Source organism: Vicugna pacos, chromosome 28 (assembly GCF_048564905.1).
Source record: "Vicugna pacos chromosome 28, VicPac4, whole genome shotgun sequence".
Classification (NCBI taxonomy): domain Eukaryota; kingdom Metazoa; phylum Chordata; class Mammalia; order Artiodactyla; family Camelidae; genus Vicugna; species Vicugna pacos.
Window position 1 is genome coordinate 8328401 of NC_133014.1, and position 18043 is coordinate 8346443.

An 18043-nucleotide genomic window follows, 5' to 3' on the forward strand; every position below is an offset into this window, starting at 1 on the left:
AACTCCACCAAGATGTAACAGATAATCTGAATATTTCTCTCCATATTAAATCAAACTTGTAATTAAAAAGTCCTCAAAAAGAAATCTTTACACTGGAGAATTTTATCAAACGTTACACTGGAGAATTTTATCAAACGTTCAAAGAATTAATGCCAACTTTACACAATCTATTCCAGAAGACAGAAAAGGAAGGAACACTTCTCAACTCTTTTCATGATGCCACCATTACCCTGTGACCCAAACCATACAAAGACAGAACCAAAAACTACAGACCAACATCTCTCATGAACTTAGATGCAAAAATTTTCAACAAAATTTTAGCAAATTTAATCCAACGTATAAAATAAATACTATACCATTCCTGTATGGGATTTATTCTATGCATGCAGGGATAGCTCAGAATTTAAAAAACCAATAAATGTGACTCACTATATCAACAGGTATAATGAAGAAAGTCCACTGTTAAAAATAGCTGTAATATGTTATTTGAAACAATAATGAAGTTTCAAAAGAAACAAATAAGAATGTTTGAGTTAAAGAAAATTACATTCTGAAATTTGTTTTCATAAAGGTGCTGAGACTTGAGCCAAGGGCATATCTGGAAATGGAGTGCTGCCAATAGAAGCTTATCTAAATGTTAAGATATTGCTCATACAACTCAATAAGAAAAAAACAAAGAACCCAATCCAAAAATGGGCAGAAGACCTAAACAAGCAATTCTCCAAGGAAGACATACAAATGATCAAAAGGCACATGAAAAAATGCCCAATATCACTAATTATCAGAGAAATGCAAATCAAAACTACAATGAGGTATCACCTCACATCAGTCAGAATGGCCGTCATTCAAAAATCCACAAATGACAAATGCTGGAGAGGCTGTGGAGAAAGGGGAACCCTCCTACACTGCTGGTGGGAATGCAGTTTGGTGCAGCCACTGTGGAAAACAGTGTGGAGATTCCTCAAAAGACTAGGAATAGACTTACCATAGTGACCCAGGAATCCCACTCCTGGGCTTGTATCCAGAAGGAACCCTACTTCAGGATGACACCTGCACCCCAATGTTCATAGCAGCACTATTTACAATACCTAAGACATGGAAACAGCCTAAATGTCCATCAACATGTGACTGGATAAAGAAGATGTATATTTATATAATAGAATACTACTCAGCCATAAAAACTGACAACATAATGCCATTTGCAGCAACATGGATGCTCCTGGAGAATGTCATTCTAAGTGAAGTAAGCCAGAAAGAGAAAGAAAAATACCATGTAAGATCACTCATATGTGGAATCTAAAAAACAAAAACAAAAACAAACACAAACAAACAAACAAAAACAAAGCATAAATACAGGACAGAAATAGACTCATAGACAGAGAATACAGACTTGTGGTTGCCAGAGGGGCGGAGGGTGGGAACAGATTGGGATTTCAAAATTGTAGAATAGATAAACAAGATTATACTGTATAGCATAGGGAAATACACACAAAATGTTACGGTAGCTCACAGAGAAAAAAATGTGACAATGAGTGTGTATACGTTCATGTATGACTGAAAAATTGTGCTGAACACTGGAATTTGACACAACATTGTAAAATGATTATAATTCAATAAAAGATGTTAAAAAATAAATAAATGTTAAGATATTGACTAAAAAGACTGAATTTATGTGACCTTTGTAGACAAAATGAATGCCTAGGCAAAGACAGGCCATCCTTGGAGTTCAGAGCACTTTCTCAAGCATCTCTATCCTGATCTCAGCAGGGGATTACGTCCTGCTTCCTCTCCCAGACCCAGCCTCCTCCTTACCTTCATGTCTCTAACCCAGGCCTGGGCCCCTTTCAAAGTATCCTCATTGATTTCAACAAGTTTTTCCCGCCAAGCAATGGCTTGAGCATCAAACTCCACAAAATTAAATTTCCTTTTATATTTCAGCTGTTCCTGTAAGAGACAATTATTATTTAGCCATAAAACCACTCAAATGTGAGAAAAGATTAGGACAGGCCATGGTTTGATACATTTTACTCACTATGATATCCATTTCAGTCCTAGAAGCTAAGAATTACATTCGATAGAGAAAATTTCTTTTAGTACAAAAGGCATTTAAATAAAATTTACACAGTTTGGATGTTAAATCTCAACAAATGTACATATGTATGAACATATATATCCCATAAATGTATAAGTTTGCATGTATAATGTGACATTAAATCTTGTCTTTAATACTAACATTAATGGTATGCCGGATATGCACACTAAATGAAATATTCTTTAAAAAAAAAAGAAATCCAGAACAGTGTCACCATTCCGGTCCTCGTCTTTTTCGGTAAGGCTATTATTCAGTTGCAGATTTATTCACTGGCCTTCCATCAGCCCATGTTTCTCCAGCAGAAGTTCATCAAATTACAAATTGTATTTTGTGTTTGTCAAACACTCCCCACGATTGTTTTCTGTGGTTAATACTCACATCAATACCACCAGCTCAGGACAGTACTCTGATACCCATTTATAGGTGTGGGAACTAGCAGTTAGGGGTCATAAGCAGTCAGCCTCAGGTTGCACGACTCGGAGGCAGCACAGGTGGAAAAAGAACTGGAATCTCCTGCCCATCGGCCTGTGCTCCTCCCACGTGTCAGTTCTGGGGCCAGGGCACATGGCATCCCTAGTACGCAGTGGAAATTAAAATAAAAATGCTGAGCTACAGAGTATCTGGGAAAGCAACACGGCTGTGTGCACACCACAGATTTCGGGACAGAGAAAACCTGGAGCAATGGACATAGAAACTCCCTTAGCAACCTGTACCTTACAGGTGGGACCCAGCGACGGAAGGGTCTGCTGGCAAAGGACACTGACGATTCTCTCACTGGCAAAAGGGAGCCTTTTCCTGAAGTGGCTTCCCTGTGGGTTTCTGAGAGCACACTTGGCCTGGGCACTCTCATAACCACTGCAGGGAATGACGAATAGAGACGCACTCCTGACACACAGGCGCCCAGATGCACAGACCCGACGGCTCCATCTCACCTGGATGAGCTGGATGATCTTGTCCTTCACCAGCTCCAGTTTTGCCTTCATGGAGTGAGACGTGTCGATGAGAATGTAGACATAATCACTACGCACTTTTCCAAAGAGGAGTTGACTCCCATCCTGTAGCCACTTAATTCTAGGCAGGAAACAGGTTGAAAGCGAAAGGTTAGAGCCTGTGACAATGAGAGTAACTTCCTAAGAACTTAATGATACATCTACAAAGGAAAATCAATAGGAAAGAGAAATGAATCTAATACTGGGCTCTAAAGCCAAAAGTAAATGACTTCCAGTCATCTGGTATTTTGAGGCCCTCAGCTATGAATTCATACCATTTATTCTTCTATCCCTGCTGACTATAGTCCAGCTAGTAATGCCAGCACATTCCTGAAGCTTCAATGATGCTTATGGACAGAATCAAGCAACCCCAGATCCCAATAATAGCCAAGCACTAGGTAGTTGTGTGAGCAGGGCTGTTTCTGTGGTCCAGGCTCAGGATCCCAACACAGGACTCAAAATTAAGTTCATGGCTGCTGGCAAAGCCTGGGCGAGAGGGTGGGGCAGACCAAAAGAAATGCTTAAAATGAGTTCAGAGTTCAGTGAGGCCCAGACAACTAGATTTTACAGGGCAAAACACTGAAGAAGAGATTACTACATAAAAGGAGAGAAAGGGGGGAGGGGAGGGATGGAAAGAGCAAAAAGGGAGAGAGATCTGCTCCAGAGATCTGCAGAAGGGTGCCCTGGAGATTTTGGCAAAAGGATGATCAGGGCATGCCTGCAAAGACACTACTGAAGCCAGAGAACAAATCACCAAAAAAAGGAGTAGCAGGACCGACCCCTCAGAGCTTGCACGAGGCTGAGAATACTTCATCTTCCAACCAGCCAGAGTTTTGAGAAACTGGGGCTCTGCAGAATGTGTACGTATGGGGGCAGACAGGTGTCTGCAGCTTGTGGCTATATAACAGAAAACATAGAAGGAGGGCAGGAGTTCTGATTGCAAGTTGCTCCTGCAGGCTGGGTACTAGCCTAAACTCATTAGATTTAGTATCTAACCCACAGAACACATTTATAAATGACATTATTATTCCCACTTTATAAATGAGAAAGCTAATGCACAGAGACATTGACTAACCTGCCCAGAGTCACAGCAAATGGCAGGCTGGGATTAGAATCCAGCTCTATCTGACCTTAGAACTCAGGCACCTAAATGGACTTGGCCTTCATGGTCTACAGCATGGATCCCCTGGCATCCAGGAGGTAAAAGCATTAAGGAAGGTCACCCCACGGAGCTGGTGTTGAGGTCATGGGACTAGAACACTAGACACTCATGAGCAATGCTGGATTTTAAGAACCATCAGGGTTGAGAGGGCTCACATCAAGCTATTTTTAGCTGATTACTAAAATATATATATATTTAGAAATAAATACATATAATTATATATAAAATTCCTTTGTATTCAAATGTTTCACAACATTATAATAGTTGCCTTGAAATGTAATATTCGAGAGGACAGAGGACAGGTATAACACAGTCTTCTCTATGCCTAAGACCCATAAAAAAATGCAAGACATAAGCAGAGGCGCTCCTTCACCTTCAGCAGTGATGCACAATCGGCCTGATAACTACATCTTTGTTTGCTGTTTTTAAGATTCTACACTGGCATCAAGGCAGCTCGGAATCTGCATCCAAACATCCCCTTATGTTATTAACAACAATGCCACCAACAAACTAAATATCAGATGGCAACTGTGACATAACAGCGCTCATTGGCCATTTCTCTTGGTTGAGCTCCACCAAGAGGGCAGGCAGATCTGAATTTCACAAGAGACTGGACCACTTGTACCTCCCCGCAAATATCCCAACCTCCTCTGGATCCGGGCCAGGACCGCGTGAATTCTCTCACTGTACCACATGCACTTCTCCTTGGTAATGCAGACGTGGACCAAGCTCCCATCCTTCCAGGGAGCGTGGACAAATCTGCTGCAGTATTTCGCATGGACTGTCTTCTTGTTGGTCTCCTAAGGAGAAGGCAAAGGTCAGTAGCCACTCAGAAACCATTCAAAGAAGAACAGTCCCCAGATGACGCCTCCACCTCTGCCTTACTTATCCAGCTCCTAGTACTCACTCCTACTGTAAAATTAGCAGTTGGTTCAACCAAACATATACCAGGACCTGCTCCACACTGAGCCCTGTGCTGGACGTCATGAATGATGGTCAGAAAAACGTGTGCAATCCCATCTGAGAGAGGCTAACGTTTCTAGCGGGGAGACACTACACATACACACACACACACACACACACACACACACAGAAAGTAGCAATCAGAGCACTAGATACCTAGTACCTGGTCCTGGGTTGAGACAGTAATGACAGGGGAAGTTCTGGCAAAGAAGAAAGAGTTCACAGTGGACTAGAGCGTCGGGGAGATCTAAAGCAGATGGGACTTGAGACACACAAAACATCTTTCCACTGCTACTCCCAGCCCCAAAGGAAGAAAAGTAGCGAAGAACCCAGTCCACATGGAGCACCCTCTCCTGGACATACAGCACTGGCCCGGGGACAAAGGTCTTCCCCCAAGGAGAGCTTTCATAAGGCCGTTCGCTCTCTATCACTTGTCCAACCAGTCTAGAAATGTATCAGGCACTGCTTCATGCCAGGCCCTCCTCTAGGCACCAAGAACACCATCCATAAACAAAGTCCAGAATTCCTGCAGTCATGGAGCTCACATTACAGGAAAAGAGCCTGATAATAAACCAGTAATTACCCAGCAGTTCAGATGATGACAAATGCTATGAGAGACAAATAAGGCAAGGAAGGAGAACAGAGGGTACCGGGGGAGAGGGGAGGGGTGGGGACAAGTTAAAACCTACAAGGGAAAGCCTTAAAGAGAAGGTGAAATCTGGGCAAAACTTGAAGGAGTGAAGAGTGTGGCCCTTTGGAGGGAGGGGGAGGTGGAGAGTGGAGGGGTGTGTGTGAGGACAGAGCAAGTACCAAAGTCCTGAGGTAAGCCTGTGTGGGTCTATAGAATTTGGGGAAGCCCAGTGTAGCTGAAATAGAGGGAGCAGGGAAAGAGCAAGATGAAGCCAAGAAACACGAGGAGGAGGATCAGGGAGCAGATGTTGTAAGGCCTGCTCATTGATGGAGAGGATTCCAGCTTTTCCCATGAGCGAAAAAGGAACCACCCAAGGGCCTTAGTATTTTTAATTTTTTAAAACTGAGCTCCCATTGTCATTTAAGATTATATTAGCTGTAGGTGTACAACACCATGATCTGATACATGGATATACTGAGAAGTGATCACCATGATAAGTTTAGTTGACATTTATCACCACTTGGTTACAATTTTTTTCTTGTGGTGAGAACTCTAAAGATCTCTTCACTTACAGAAATGACACAATTTATAGCTTCAAGTGTTACATATAATTTGAAAGTTTCATTTCTAAAACTCTATATTTTAAAGGATAACTGTGGATACTCTGTAGACAGTCAAGGGCAGAGTCAGGAGGTCAGCTCGGAGGCTTGGGCCAGGGGTAGTAACAGACATGGTAAGAAGTGGCCAGATTCTGAATATTATGAAGATAGAATGGATAGGATTTAATGAGAGGTCAGATGCGGGTGTGAGATAAAAGAGGAGACAGGAATGACAGGGGTTTTCGGCCCAGAGAACTAAAAAAGTGGAGTGGCAATAAATTGATAGAAGATTCTGGGAGCGCGGCCTGGAAGGGAAAGGTGGGGATTTGGTGTCTGATGTGTTTGTTAGGTTCCAGATGCCTGCTAGACATCCCAGTAATGCGGCAAGTAGTCAGGTGAAGGTCAGGGAAGGACTTGAGCTGGAGACTTAAATTTAAAAGTATTCAAAAGTATGCACACAGTATTAAAAACTACGGGGCCGGAGGAGATCACTTCGAGAATGAATGCTCCTTTCTGACTCACAATGTTTGTAATAAAGAAAGCAAGGAAAGTAAAGTCTACTGGGCATCTCCTAAGTGCCAGGCACTGGGTTCAGACATACAATTTTTAAATTTATGGACTTTGCACCACCCATTTTATAGATGTGGAGAGTGTGACTCAAATAGGTTAAATTATTTGCTCAACAATTCATAGTCAGAAACTGGTAAAAAGAAGCATTAACACCCAGGTCTTCTCATCCAAATCTAGTTCACTTTCCACCACACCACACTAACTGGTACATGGTGAAGGTTCAATAAATATTTGTTCGAGGAATAAATAATGAGATTGGAGTGAGTTTCTGAACATCAGGGCTGGCTTTGTGCTCAAGTGGCCATGAATGCAAGGTGACTTCAGGGGTGCCCCCAAGTATCAAGTTACTAGATTTTGCTTGCAATTCCCTAATTAGAATTGCATTTTAGTAGGGAGGGAAGGGTGTAGCTCAGTATTAGAGTATGTGCCTAGCATGCATGAGGTCCTGGGTTCAATCCTCAGTACTTCCATTAAAAATAAATAGTAAATAAACAAACCTAATTACCTCCCCCTCCAAAAAACAAAAACAAAAAAGGAGATCAAAGACATGCTCCTCCAAAATGACCAGATCCTACTGGGAGCAGCTCCCCGTCGCTGCAAATCCAAAAGGTTTGGAGGTCCTGGTGCCCATGCTCACTACCAGAAACCCTACCAATGAGCCCACTATGAAGACCAGGGTTCACCTTTATAGGAAAAATGGCCGTGAAATTAAAGGTAAAAAAAAAAATATATATATATATATATATATGAAACTCTAAAAAAAATGCATTTTGTCTCCTCCTTTCACCTGCTCACTCATCTTAGAAATGGCACAGAGCAAGGCCTTTTTCATGTATTTATTTATTTGCAGTCAATGAATTTCCTGGATCTGTACCTCCAACCCAGTTTTTATAGTTAAAAGTTTAGGGGGTCCTTCCCAGTGGGAGTCTGCAGGAACCCCAAGTAATCAACCTGTTTCACAGCCTCAGTTTCTCTCCACCTTATACACCCTATATACATTTTAGGTGCAAATCCAGTTGAGACAGGTAGCCCCAAATACTAAAAATAAAACTGTCCCCTTTTCATCAATATTTGTGAAAGAGGATAGTTGTATGGTACCCTTCTCGGCCTTTACTATAGTATTATTTGTTAGCATCAGAAATCTGAGGTAAAATCGTCCACTGATAAGCCAAATTCTTCAAACTGCCCCTGTAAAAGTTCATTTAAAATTGTCCAGAAAGGAAAGGGGAAAATCAGCAGTAGAGAAGAACGGAGCACCCCACACCGTCAGGGGCTGGCTGTAAGCTGTGTTCAAGTGGACAGGAATTAATATTTTTAAAAATCCAGGGCCGAATATATTTTTAAAATGAGAGTTTAATTAGGTATGATTTCCTAAACTAATAGCATTACTGAATGATGTCTACAAAATCAGAAAACTGTGGTGGGGGAGGAAACCCACAAATGAGATTTCCCTGCAACAGAACAATTACTCTGGGTCCCAACATGTCAGCCAGGAAGCCAGTCTTGCGTCAGTTCTGCATTTTTTTTCTAATTCAATTTCAGTATTTTCTTCCCTGCAGTTCATTGTAAACACATGGCAGTAAGAGGGTAAAGCAGAGCATCACGTGGCTAATGTGGCCCCGAAGAAAACAGCCCCTTTTCCAGAGGACGTGCGGAGCCCAGGGGCCAGCCAGCCTCAGAGGGAGCGTCAAAGAGACAGGGGCTCCACCTCTGCAGGGCTGAGAGACATTGTACTGATGATCTTGACACTGAATACATAAAGGGGTACTGCCTTTGGGAAGGACCTTGACTTCCTCCGCCAGCAGTCTCTCCATTACTGGCACGTCTGCTCTGAGGCTTGTAGTTTTAGCTGTCAGCTCACAGTGTGTTATCTGGGTCCTTAGAAGGTAGTAACCTCCTAAAAGAGACTTCCTACAGTTTTACAAATTTAGAATATTCGTTTCATCCTGATGCTCCGTTTCATATTGAAATGCTTTTTAGTCTTTCCTTAATTCTAAACCTTGGACAGTCTTCTGGGTCCTGTTTCACACATCAGTGTTTCTCAAAGTGTGGCCCCTGGACCAGCGGCTTCAGCATCCACTGGGCATTGCTGTAAATGCAGGTTCTTGGGCCTGGCCTCAAACCCACGTACTCACGCATGCTAGAAGGAGGAGCCACCACTACAGGTCATTATCCCTCCATCGTGAGCTGGAGTCGGGGACCTTGAGAAGCCACTTTCAGACCCACTGTCACAATGGAACTGCAGCTTCCAGAAGTTTACAATATAGACCCTTCTCGTGCTATAACCCCTTAGAAAATCTGATTTTATATTTACTGGGAATCCACTAAATGCTGGTGGATAGTCACTAAAATAATGTACCTCCAAGACAGTGACAATACCAGGGGACCACAGAAGTGCCTGCTTTGGGGTACATGCACCAGCAGTCTCTCTCTTCCATTCAGTATGGGGGGAACAAAGGGCATCCTTTTTGACATAATGTAGAATAATTCTGCTACTCATAATGCCTGCATTTCTACAAGCGCAGCTCCTGGCTTATGTACAATTACTGTCTAATTCATTTATCATAGAAGCCATTCTCAAGGTTTGATCTCCACTCGCACAAGTACCATTCAGAGAAGCATACAGGGCATCCTTCTGTCAACCTTGGTCCTGCTCTGGGTCCAACCTTGACCCCTGATGCCTCACTTGGGGCATCAAGGGAAGGCCACAGCCCCACCCAGGAGTTCACTTCACTTACCGCACTGGTCTGCAGGGATTCGTCCTCTGGTTTGGCTTTTATATCGACAACTCCATCAGCATGGCGGAAGGCGCAGTCAGCGATGACATCATAAAATGACAGCTTCTGGGCTTTCAAACCATACTTCTGTAGCCACTTCTCAGAGTCCCAGGTGTCCTCTGGATTTGACTCATTTTCAACAGAGGTTGCTCCTGATTGTATTTTGGGAATCACAGTTCATCAACCATTCATATTACACAAGACATTCATATGTCATCCTCAACTTAGTATTTTTCCCAAGCTGAAACATGCTCTTTGTCAGATCACATTTGGTTCAGGAAGCATGCGTTCCGAAGCAGGACTGGCAGAGAATTCATTCACAAGACCGGAAAGCAGGAATCTGCTAGTTTTCACTTTACTTCCTCCACTACCTAAGTTGACTGGACCCACGCTTGGGTGGAGGTGGCTGATAGACCAGTCAGTGTGTCAGGAGAGCATTAAACCTGGGGTCAGAAGCTCTGGGTTCAAGTCCTGGCTCCATCAATCACTAGCTTGGGCAAGTTGCTCAAACTTGGATGAGTCACCCCACTGAACCCCCTGAGCTTAGGCAGAAATCTTCCCCTGCAGATAGCATCTGCTTGGCCTTCCCAAGTGCATGGAAGTGAATCAACATGAAAAGCCACGTGAAAGTGTGCTGTAACGAGGGGGCAGGCGAAGCACGGGCATACAGCCTGTGTTGAGGTGGAAGTCAGGCAACCCTAGAAGGCTGGCAGGCCGCCTCCCGCGAGCTCTCCCGTGGTGAATTTATTCTGATTCAGGGCCTGGCTCTCAACTCTGCAGGCTCAGGAAGCTCCTATCAGCTCAGGTGCCTGGAGCTGTATCTATGACTCACCTACGTCAGGGTCACAGGTTCAATTAGAAGGCCAATTGCCCAAATATCCCTAGCCTTAGGCACATTCCTTTGGTGTTTCTTTAAGTGGGAGGAGGTGTTAGTTACCTGAGCAGAACATGCCACGGACTCCAGCTTATCATACAGACAGCAAAGTATTTATCTAGGTGGCTCAAAACCCCTACTGCCACGTAAGGGAGAGCGGGGTATCTGAGGGTGGGCACAGAGGAGGCAGGGGTGTCTGGATCTGGCCCTGAGAGCTGACTGTGTGGCCCTTCCCGACTTCACATTCAGTGGTAGCACGTCGTAAGGTGAAATTGACCATGCCGGGAGAATTTACAGAATCTGAAAATCGGCAGATGCTACAAATTAGGATTTTCTTACTCCAGAGGGGGTTGGATAACATGTGTCTGCATGCCCCTGGAAGGAAGGCAGAAAGGACTCTGAGCTTTTGGCCCCATTGGGACCAGCAGAACCTTAGGACGACCGGGAGGCAGTGCTGGGCAGAGACATGGTTTTGATTACGGGTGCTACCAGCCATGAGGTCTACCGGCCCTACAGAGTTTGTACATTTTTACTTAGGTCAGTGGTTCTCAACCCTGCACACTGGAATCCTCTGAGGAGTTTCAGAATATATTGATGCCTGTGCCTCACACATTAGATTCTGTTTTAATCAATCTGGATATTGAATGATTTTTCCAAGTTCTCCAGGTGATTATACTGTGTAGCCAAGCTCTGCACCTGAAGGAAGATGATGAGAGCTTTCTAAATGCTAACCTGGGGATCCCATGACTTAACACTTCTACCAAATGCAGGTTCGAGTTACATTATATTTTTAATTAAAAAGTAGCACTCATTATTGGGGAAATAAAAATATTACCCACAGTTACCCATTACTATATGTAAGGGGATCTATAGTTAGAATAATGTTTGAAGATATCAAATACTTCAGGGCCAATTTTTTCTCAGTAATATACAAAGGGTCTGTCCATTAATATTACATACAAGCCACGTCCTGAAATTTTAATAGAAGAGCTTTTAAATAATGTACTCTGAAATCTTCTAGAGCTGGAACTTCTCAGAGAAGCTCGATTTTTGCTTTTGAACTTTAAGCCAACCTGGCATCAAAAGCCCCTTTGGGCACCATCGCCAATGCCAGCAGTTGGTTTCTACGTGATTCACAAAGTGCCTTTTCACCCTGCACTGGGGGCTGAAGTCAGAGGCTTCCCGGCACTTCTGACTCGAGGTGCTCCAGCGTGTTCTCCTGCATCACAGGGAAACAGCAAAAACAGAATGGAGCCACTTTTGTCAGTGGGGTCAGCCTTCTTGGAGAAACCCTTTGGGTGACTAGTTTTCCTCAATTATTGTTGATTATCTTCTATACCTTTGTCTCCTCTCTATTCCTACATTATTCTCCTCCCTTCTTTATGATCAATAGGTGTGGCAGGAAATAAACTTTTCTTTCAATTATTTCCATAGCAACATACACACTGGCACCTGCTCCACTCTGTTTCAGGTTGCCTTGTTTTACAATGACAAGAGCCCTTTATCAGTTACAAACTCAAGCTGACCATAAAAGAACCTCCTAGAAACACGTCAAACCTAGAAACACATCTAGTTCTAAGAAGAGACTAATTTTGACTCCTCGCTTCACCCAGGACCAGGCAGTGTAGTCACCCTGAGGGCATGATTCAGGCTCCCAATTACCCTCTGGAAAGGGGTTTGGGAGGAAGACCCTAAAGCAACTTGAACTTCATAAAGGAAAGAAGGGGCAGTCAATCTTGTGAAAACAAAGAACCTGAGGAAACAAAGCTGAGGAAAGGAGAGAGAGGCAGAGATCTTTTCACTCTCAGTGCTAATTACACCACCAGTGTCTGAGCCTCATATTCCCGGGGAGAGGAGAGGGGAGGGTGTCATCTGTTCATTAGAGTCACTTACTAAGGGGTCCTTCCCAACCTCCTGCAGCTATCTGAATTAAAAGTGTCACATATACTCTCACCTACGGAGCCTAGGATAACACCTTCATCTGTGACAGAGAAGTGAGCTCACAGCACATCCTGATTACAGGGCTTTCCTACTCCATGCGCCAGACTGTAACGATTTCCTCTCACTGACGGGCAGGAGACTCATAACAGCAAATCACAGCTATGCCGCAGGATTAACCTGTCTGGTCCTCCTGTCCTGCTGATCAATCTCAGAACATGTTTTAATGAGTAAGACCTACCAGCCAATGCTTTTGAAACATCACTGCTCCTGCCAAGCCAAAAGGCGAGCTGAGCACAGTTTATCAGTGCCCACTCCTCCCCAGAGGCTCGCAGCCACCAAGGGTTTACCACCACCATAACTGCCCTCCCCATGGTGATGGTTAATCTTATGTGTCAACTTGGCCGGGCCACACTACCCAGACATTTTGTCAAACAATACTCTAGATGTTTCTGTGAAGGTTTTTTAAAGTGAGACTAACTTTACAGATCGCTTGACCTCCCTGAACTGTTAGCTCTATCTCCCAAACTTGGAAGTCTGCTGTGCTCCACCTGGGACCCTTCTCCCTACACCATGGAAACTCTCTCAAAGGATGAAGCTGGGACAAGCAGAGTCCACCTTGGATTTTCCTGTACCGCAGGGATCACTGGCCTTTGTTGCTTGATGTCCAGTGTCTTAAAAGACCAATGTTTCATATCTTTTGTCAGTTTTTTTTCCCCTCAGGGAATTCTCATGTCCTGCTCTTGGTAATTTAAAAGAGGTCAAAATAACCAATGGCCAGAGTGTGTGGCCTCACTGTCTTCTTATTCCAGGCATCAGGCTGCTGAGTCATCTCTGTCAGAAACTTCCCTCCTGGTCCTATGGTTAGAGGTGCCAGCTGGTTCTGAACCAGTGCGCGCAGCCCAGGGGGCAGGTGGGAGCTGCTATGCCCAGGAAGGGAGGCTGTCTAATTCACATGAAGGTTTCACGGCCAATGGAAGCCCACCTGATGGCCTCCATACTGGCCCTTCCACTCTCTAGATGGCTCCCCGATCACCACCTGCAGGCTTTGGGCAGCCAAACTCGGAGAATGGCTGCTGCCTTCACACGAAGCAGACCCAGGGCTTGGGCCGACACGGCCTTTGCCTCAATTACGTGGGCTGTGGGGGGCAAGAGGAGCGAGTCAAACACTACATGTGGCCTCGGGGGCCACAGCAATGTTACAAAAGCTTCAGTGGGTACCCAGCAGTGGAAAGGTCCTGACCAAATTTTCCTTTTCAAATAGAGATGGTACATTTAAAGCATCTTTTGAAATTTTATACCTGGAGTCATTTTGGTTTTTAGTTTTTGGGGGGGTGCATGTATTAGGTTGAAACAAAGGATGACGATCTATCCTTCTAAAGACCACAGAGGCAGACAGCTCTTCTGTTTCCTTTAGAATAATATCTAAAACCTTCCATTAACCCAGAAGACTAACTACCCCAGGCTTAAATATTCCCTGTATTCGTCTGCTTGGGCTGTCATAACGAAATACTCTAGGCTGGGCAGCTTCAAGAAGAGAAAGTCATTTTCTCACAGTCCTGGAGGCTGGAAGTCCAAGATCTAGGCGCCCATAGGTTTGGTTTCAGCTGAAGCCACCTTCTCACTGAGGTCTCCGATGTCTCTCCTCCTCTTATAAGGACATCAGTCCTGTTAGATTAGGGCCCCACCCTTACGATCTCATTTAACTTTAGCTACCTCCTTGAAGGCCCTATCTCCAAACACAGACACTGGAGTTAGGGCTTCAGCATATGAACTTGGGGGACAGTTCAGCCCATGGCGCCCCCCTAAATGCACACCTTTGCAGCAGGGTCACCATTCTCTTTGCCTGGCATGGATGTTGACTATATCCCAGGTCCCTTGCTTCACTTGCAGTCTCTCAGGATGACAGAGGACTCTGAGTTCTCAACACTAAGCTCACATTGAGGGGGTGTCACTACAAGTGAGTGCCCCCTCCAGACAAGCCGGATTCAGCTCCTCCTCGGAAACCCCAGAGAGCTGGTCCTGGCAAAGCAACTGCAGCTACTGCCGCCCCAGTCTCCCATCAGGACACCCACTCACAGGACAAAGTCACTGTCACCAGAAATTTATCAGGTCACACAGGGTGAGATCACCTTTGGTTCCACATCTTCCTCCCTCTACCCATGTCCCCCTCCCCATTTCTCCTCCTCAACTGCATGCCTGTCCCCAGCAAGGAGGCCTCTTTGCTCTCCTTCCACACTAAGACTCTGTAATACGGGCAGGGTAGGTACCAGGAGGCAATACAGCGTGGCAGAGGTTCCCAGACCTTGAGGTACATTAGGATTGCCTGGGGAGCTTTCAAAACTCCCAGTCTCCAGATTGCATCATTTATAGACTAAGTCAGAATGTTTGAGTTGGGAGCCAGACATTAGTATTTTTCCGGAGGAAGGAGGTTTTGAATCCCAACTTCACAACTTCTAGTGTGGCCTTGGGCAAGTTACTTAATCCTACATGAAGATAACAGTAGCATCTATCTTATACGATGGTGGTCAGGATTAAATGCGTTTATACTCATGAAGAGCCTAGAACAGCGCCTGCCATGTAAGGTATGTGCTGTGTTAACTACCATTTTCACTAGCGGGGCCAGAAAGGAAACCAGGGTGTTCGGAGGAAAAGCCATCACTAACTCAAGAGCTCAGAAAGGAGAATTAATATACTCACTCTCCTAACCGTGAAAGTGGAAAAGATTGAGCTAACATTTCCCGAGTACCTGCTGAGTGCAAAGCATGCATTATTTTACTGAATTTCTACAATAATCTCTCAAGGCTAATATTATCATTATTTAACGGGAGAATAAACTAAGGCTCAACGAGACAGATTCAGGTTAATCTAGTGAAGGAGTTGGGATTTACACCCAGGTCTCTCTCCCTCCAAACTCAGGCTCCTCTGAATCCTCTTTTCAACTAGACCTTGACCGTAGGACTTCCGTGTTTGTCTCTGCATTGCCCAATGTTAGCAAAAAATCCTGCTAAGTCAGTTTATCCAGAATCCCCCACCCTCCATACCTGCAAATTCCTCATTACCATCCCTCACCCTCCCACCCTGGCCAGGTGATGCCTGGGCACCCGCCTGCCTTCAGCAAGAATCCTGTCAGGTGGGTTTAGCCAGAAATCCCCTTTTTACCTTGATGTTTCCTCTCAGGAATTTTCCATCCGCCAACCTTCCATGCTGCTCCTTGGCTGTAAACCTGCACTTGTCCATGTTTATTTATAACTGAGCCAGTTCCACACTGAGGTTTCTTTTCCCCTCTTGTGATAGTCTCTGAATAGAACCTGTTTTTACCACTTGACTGTCCAGCTCTGGTATGCCTTGAACAACCTGCATACACACATGTGCATACACACACGCATATGACACCCCCCACCCCCCACCACCACAGCAGAGCTCTGGAGGCTCCCCCCACGAGCGCTCACAGCCAGGTGAAGGAGCTGTCCTTGGTAAGGACATGGCACCAGCCCCATCCCCATCCAGCCACAGAATGACTCTTGTACACTGGCGACCATAAACCGTACCCACCACGGTCTGCTGTGGCCATGTCGGTCTTGGGAGGCTCAGCCACCAGCCTCTGGATCTGGGCCAGCGTGCTACTGGCCTCCTCCATCTCCCTCCAGATGAGAAACACATCCTCTCTGACCCCAGCTCCTGGAAGAGAAACGCGTGTGAGCAGGCATCTGTGGAAGGCCCCAGAACCATCTGGTGCTCCTAGCAGGCCTGGCACACCCTGGCCAAGTTTCCAGAACATTTCTGAACATCTAATTCCACTTTCCCCACTAATATCTTTCTGAGATTCAGAGGTGAAATCCCTAAGAAAATGCTGTCATCTCAAGAAATCCACAAGACTTTAGGATGCAATAAATCCTCATAAAGTAAATATTTCTAAGGAGGCAGGATATTTTAAGATGAATTATTGATAATCCCCCCAAATAAGATAAAGGATAAAAATATTCAAAAGCACCTAATAAAAGCCAAGGTGACCACACTGGGGAAGGGAAACTCAATGGAATAGTAAAGTAACACCCCTTCACCTTTCCTCACTTAGCTGAGATTTCCTGCTTCTTTGAAACCACCTTCACAACTCTCCTTTTCCGTAATGTAATGACAATTCTTCAGTCTCTTTTTCTGGACCTCTGTTGTGTCAGTTAAGGGTTAGGTTTGGCTGTGTGACTTTTTTTTAATGATATTGAGGTGGGAAGCCCCATGAAACAGACCGGCAGGACCCCCAGGCAGAGCCACTACTTTCCTGCCAGCGCCATCCGGTTCCCTGGCCCAGCAGCATTATCTTGATTTTTGCCTCTATAAAACGGCTTACTTCTAAGAAAGTGGAACTTACCCCTAAGATTCTATTGGTTCTCTGAGCTCACTCCTGATCGGTCCAATTGTAACAACTCATTTGCATAAATTTCACACCTGATTGGTCCATTTCTATCACTCCTGATTGGTCCATTTCTAAAAAGCTCACTCCTGATTAGTCAACTTTATTACACCTTATTTGCGTATGACGTTGCAAAGTCTAGACTGGCAGCCTATAGAAGCCTGTGTAAACCTACAAATGGAGTCCAGAGCTTGGAGTGTTAACTCCTCTGGGCCCGCCCATGTAATAAACCTAAGTTCTCCAACTCTCCAAGTGCTGCTTGGTCTCTTGTCAGGATCCAGGTTGCGGTCACAACTGAGCTGTAACACTGAGCTGTATCACACTTTGCTGCAACAATATGTCATAATTAATATAGATACTTATATCATTCTAGCAATCAATCAATCAGTCAATCAAAGTTCATGCCATGGAAAAGAGGTCCAAGGCTGGGATAGAGGCTCTTCCTCCACCAAGACCCTGCCTCTAACAGATCAGCAGTCTCCAGATGTTAAGGAGGGTGGAGGAGCAGGAGGGAGAGAAGTGTGACTATAAAAGTGCAACACAGGGAACCTGCAGTTGTATCTTGACAGCATCAGTATCAATATCCTTCTTGTGACATCGGCCTGTAGTTTGTAACATGTTGCTATGGGGGAAACTCAGTAAAGAGCACGTGGGCATCTCTATTACTTCTTACAACTATATGTGAACCTACAATTCTCTCTGCACGTCTCTCTGCTAGAACTTGCTGTGCACATAAGGACAGCGGTGACTCCAAAGATGCCACTCACCCATTTTCAGTGGCATCTGTGGGTCCAGCCACCGGCCTGGCACCACTCAAGGCATCATGGGGGCTACAGGGGAGTTCCTGCTTTGGGATGCTACTAGTATTCTCTAGTTTTAAAGATTCCATTCCAATAAAAGTCTATTTAAAAAGACACGCACAACAAGTCTATTTCACAGACTGTATACAGTTGGCTCAGAGAATGCTGATGCTGTTAGTATTTAAGTAAGCTGAGTCCAAATTCTCTAAAGAGAAATAGCCTTTTAAGGCACCTGCT

The 18043-nt window shown here is 44.7% G+C and overlaps 1 protein-coding gene across 1 annotated transcript in view; it reads right to left on the bottom strand.

Annotated features, from left to right (window-relative positions):
- Window positions 1-18043, bottom strand: part of LOC102536339 (von Willebrand factor A domain-containing protein 3B) — a 122433-nt gene that overhangs the window by 67146 nt on the left and 37244 nt on the right. Inside the window, 5 exon segments of the mRNA XM_072951371.1 lie at window positions 1813-1944; window positions 3025-3163; window positions 4889-5043; window positions 9745-9935; window positions 16151-16276. Of these exon segments, the coding sequence (XP_072807472.1) occupies window positions 1813-1944; window positions 3025-3163; window positions 4889-5043; window positions 9745-9935; window positions 16151-16276 (743 nt within the window).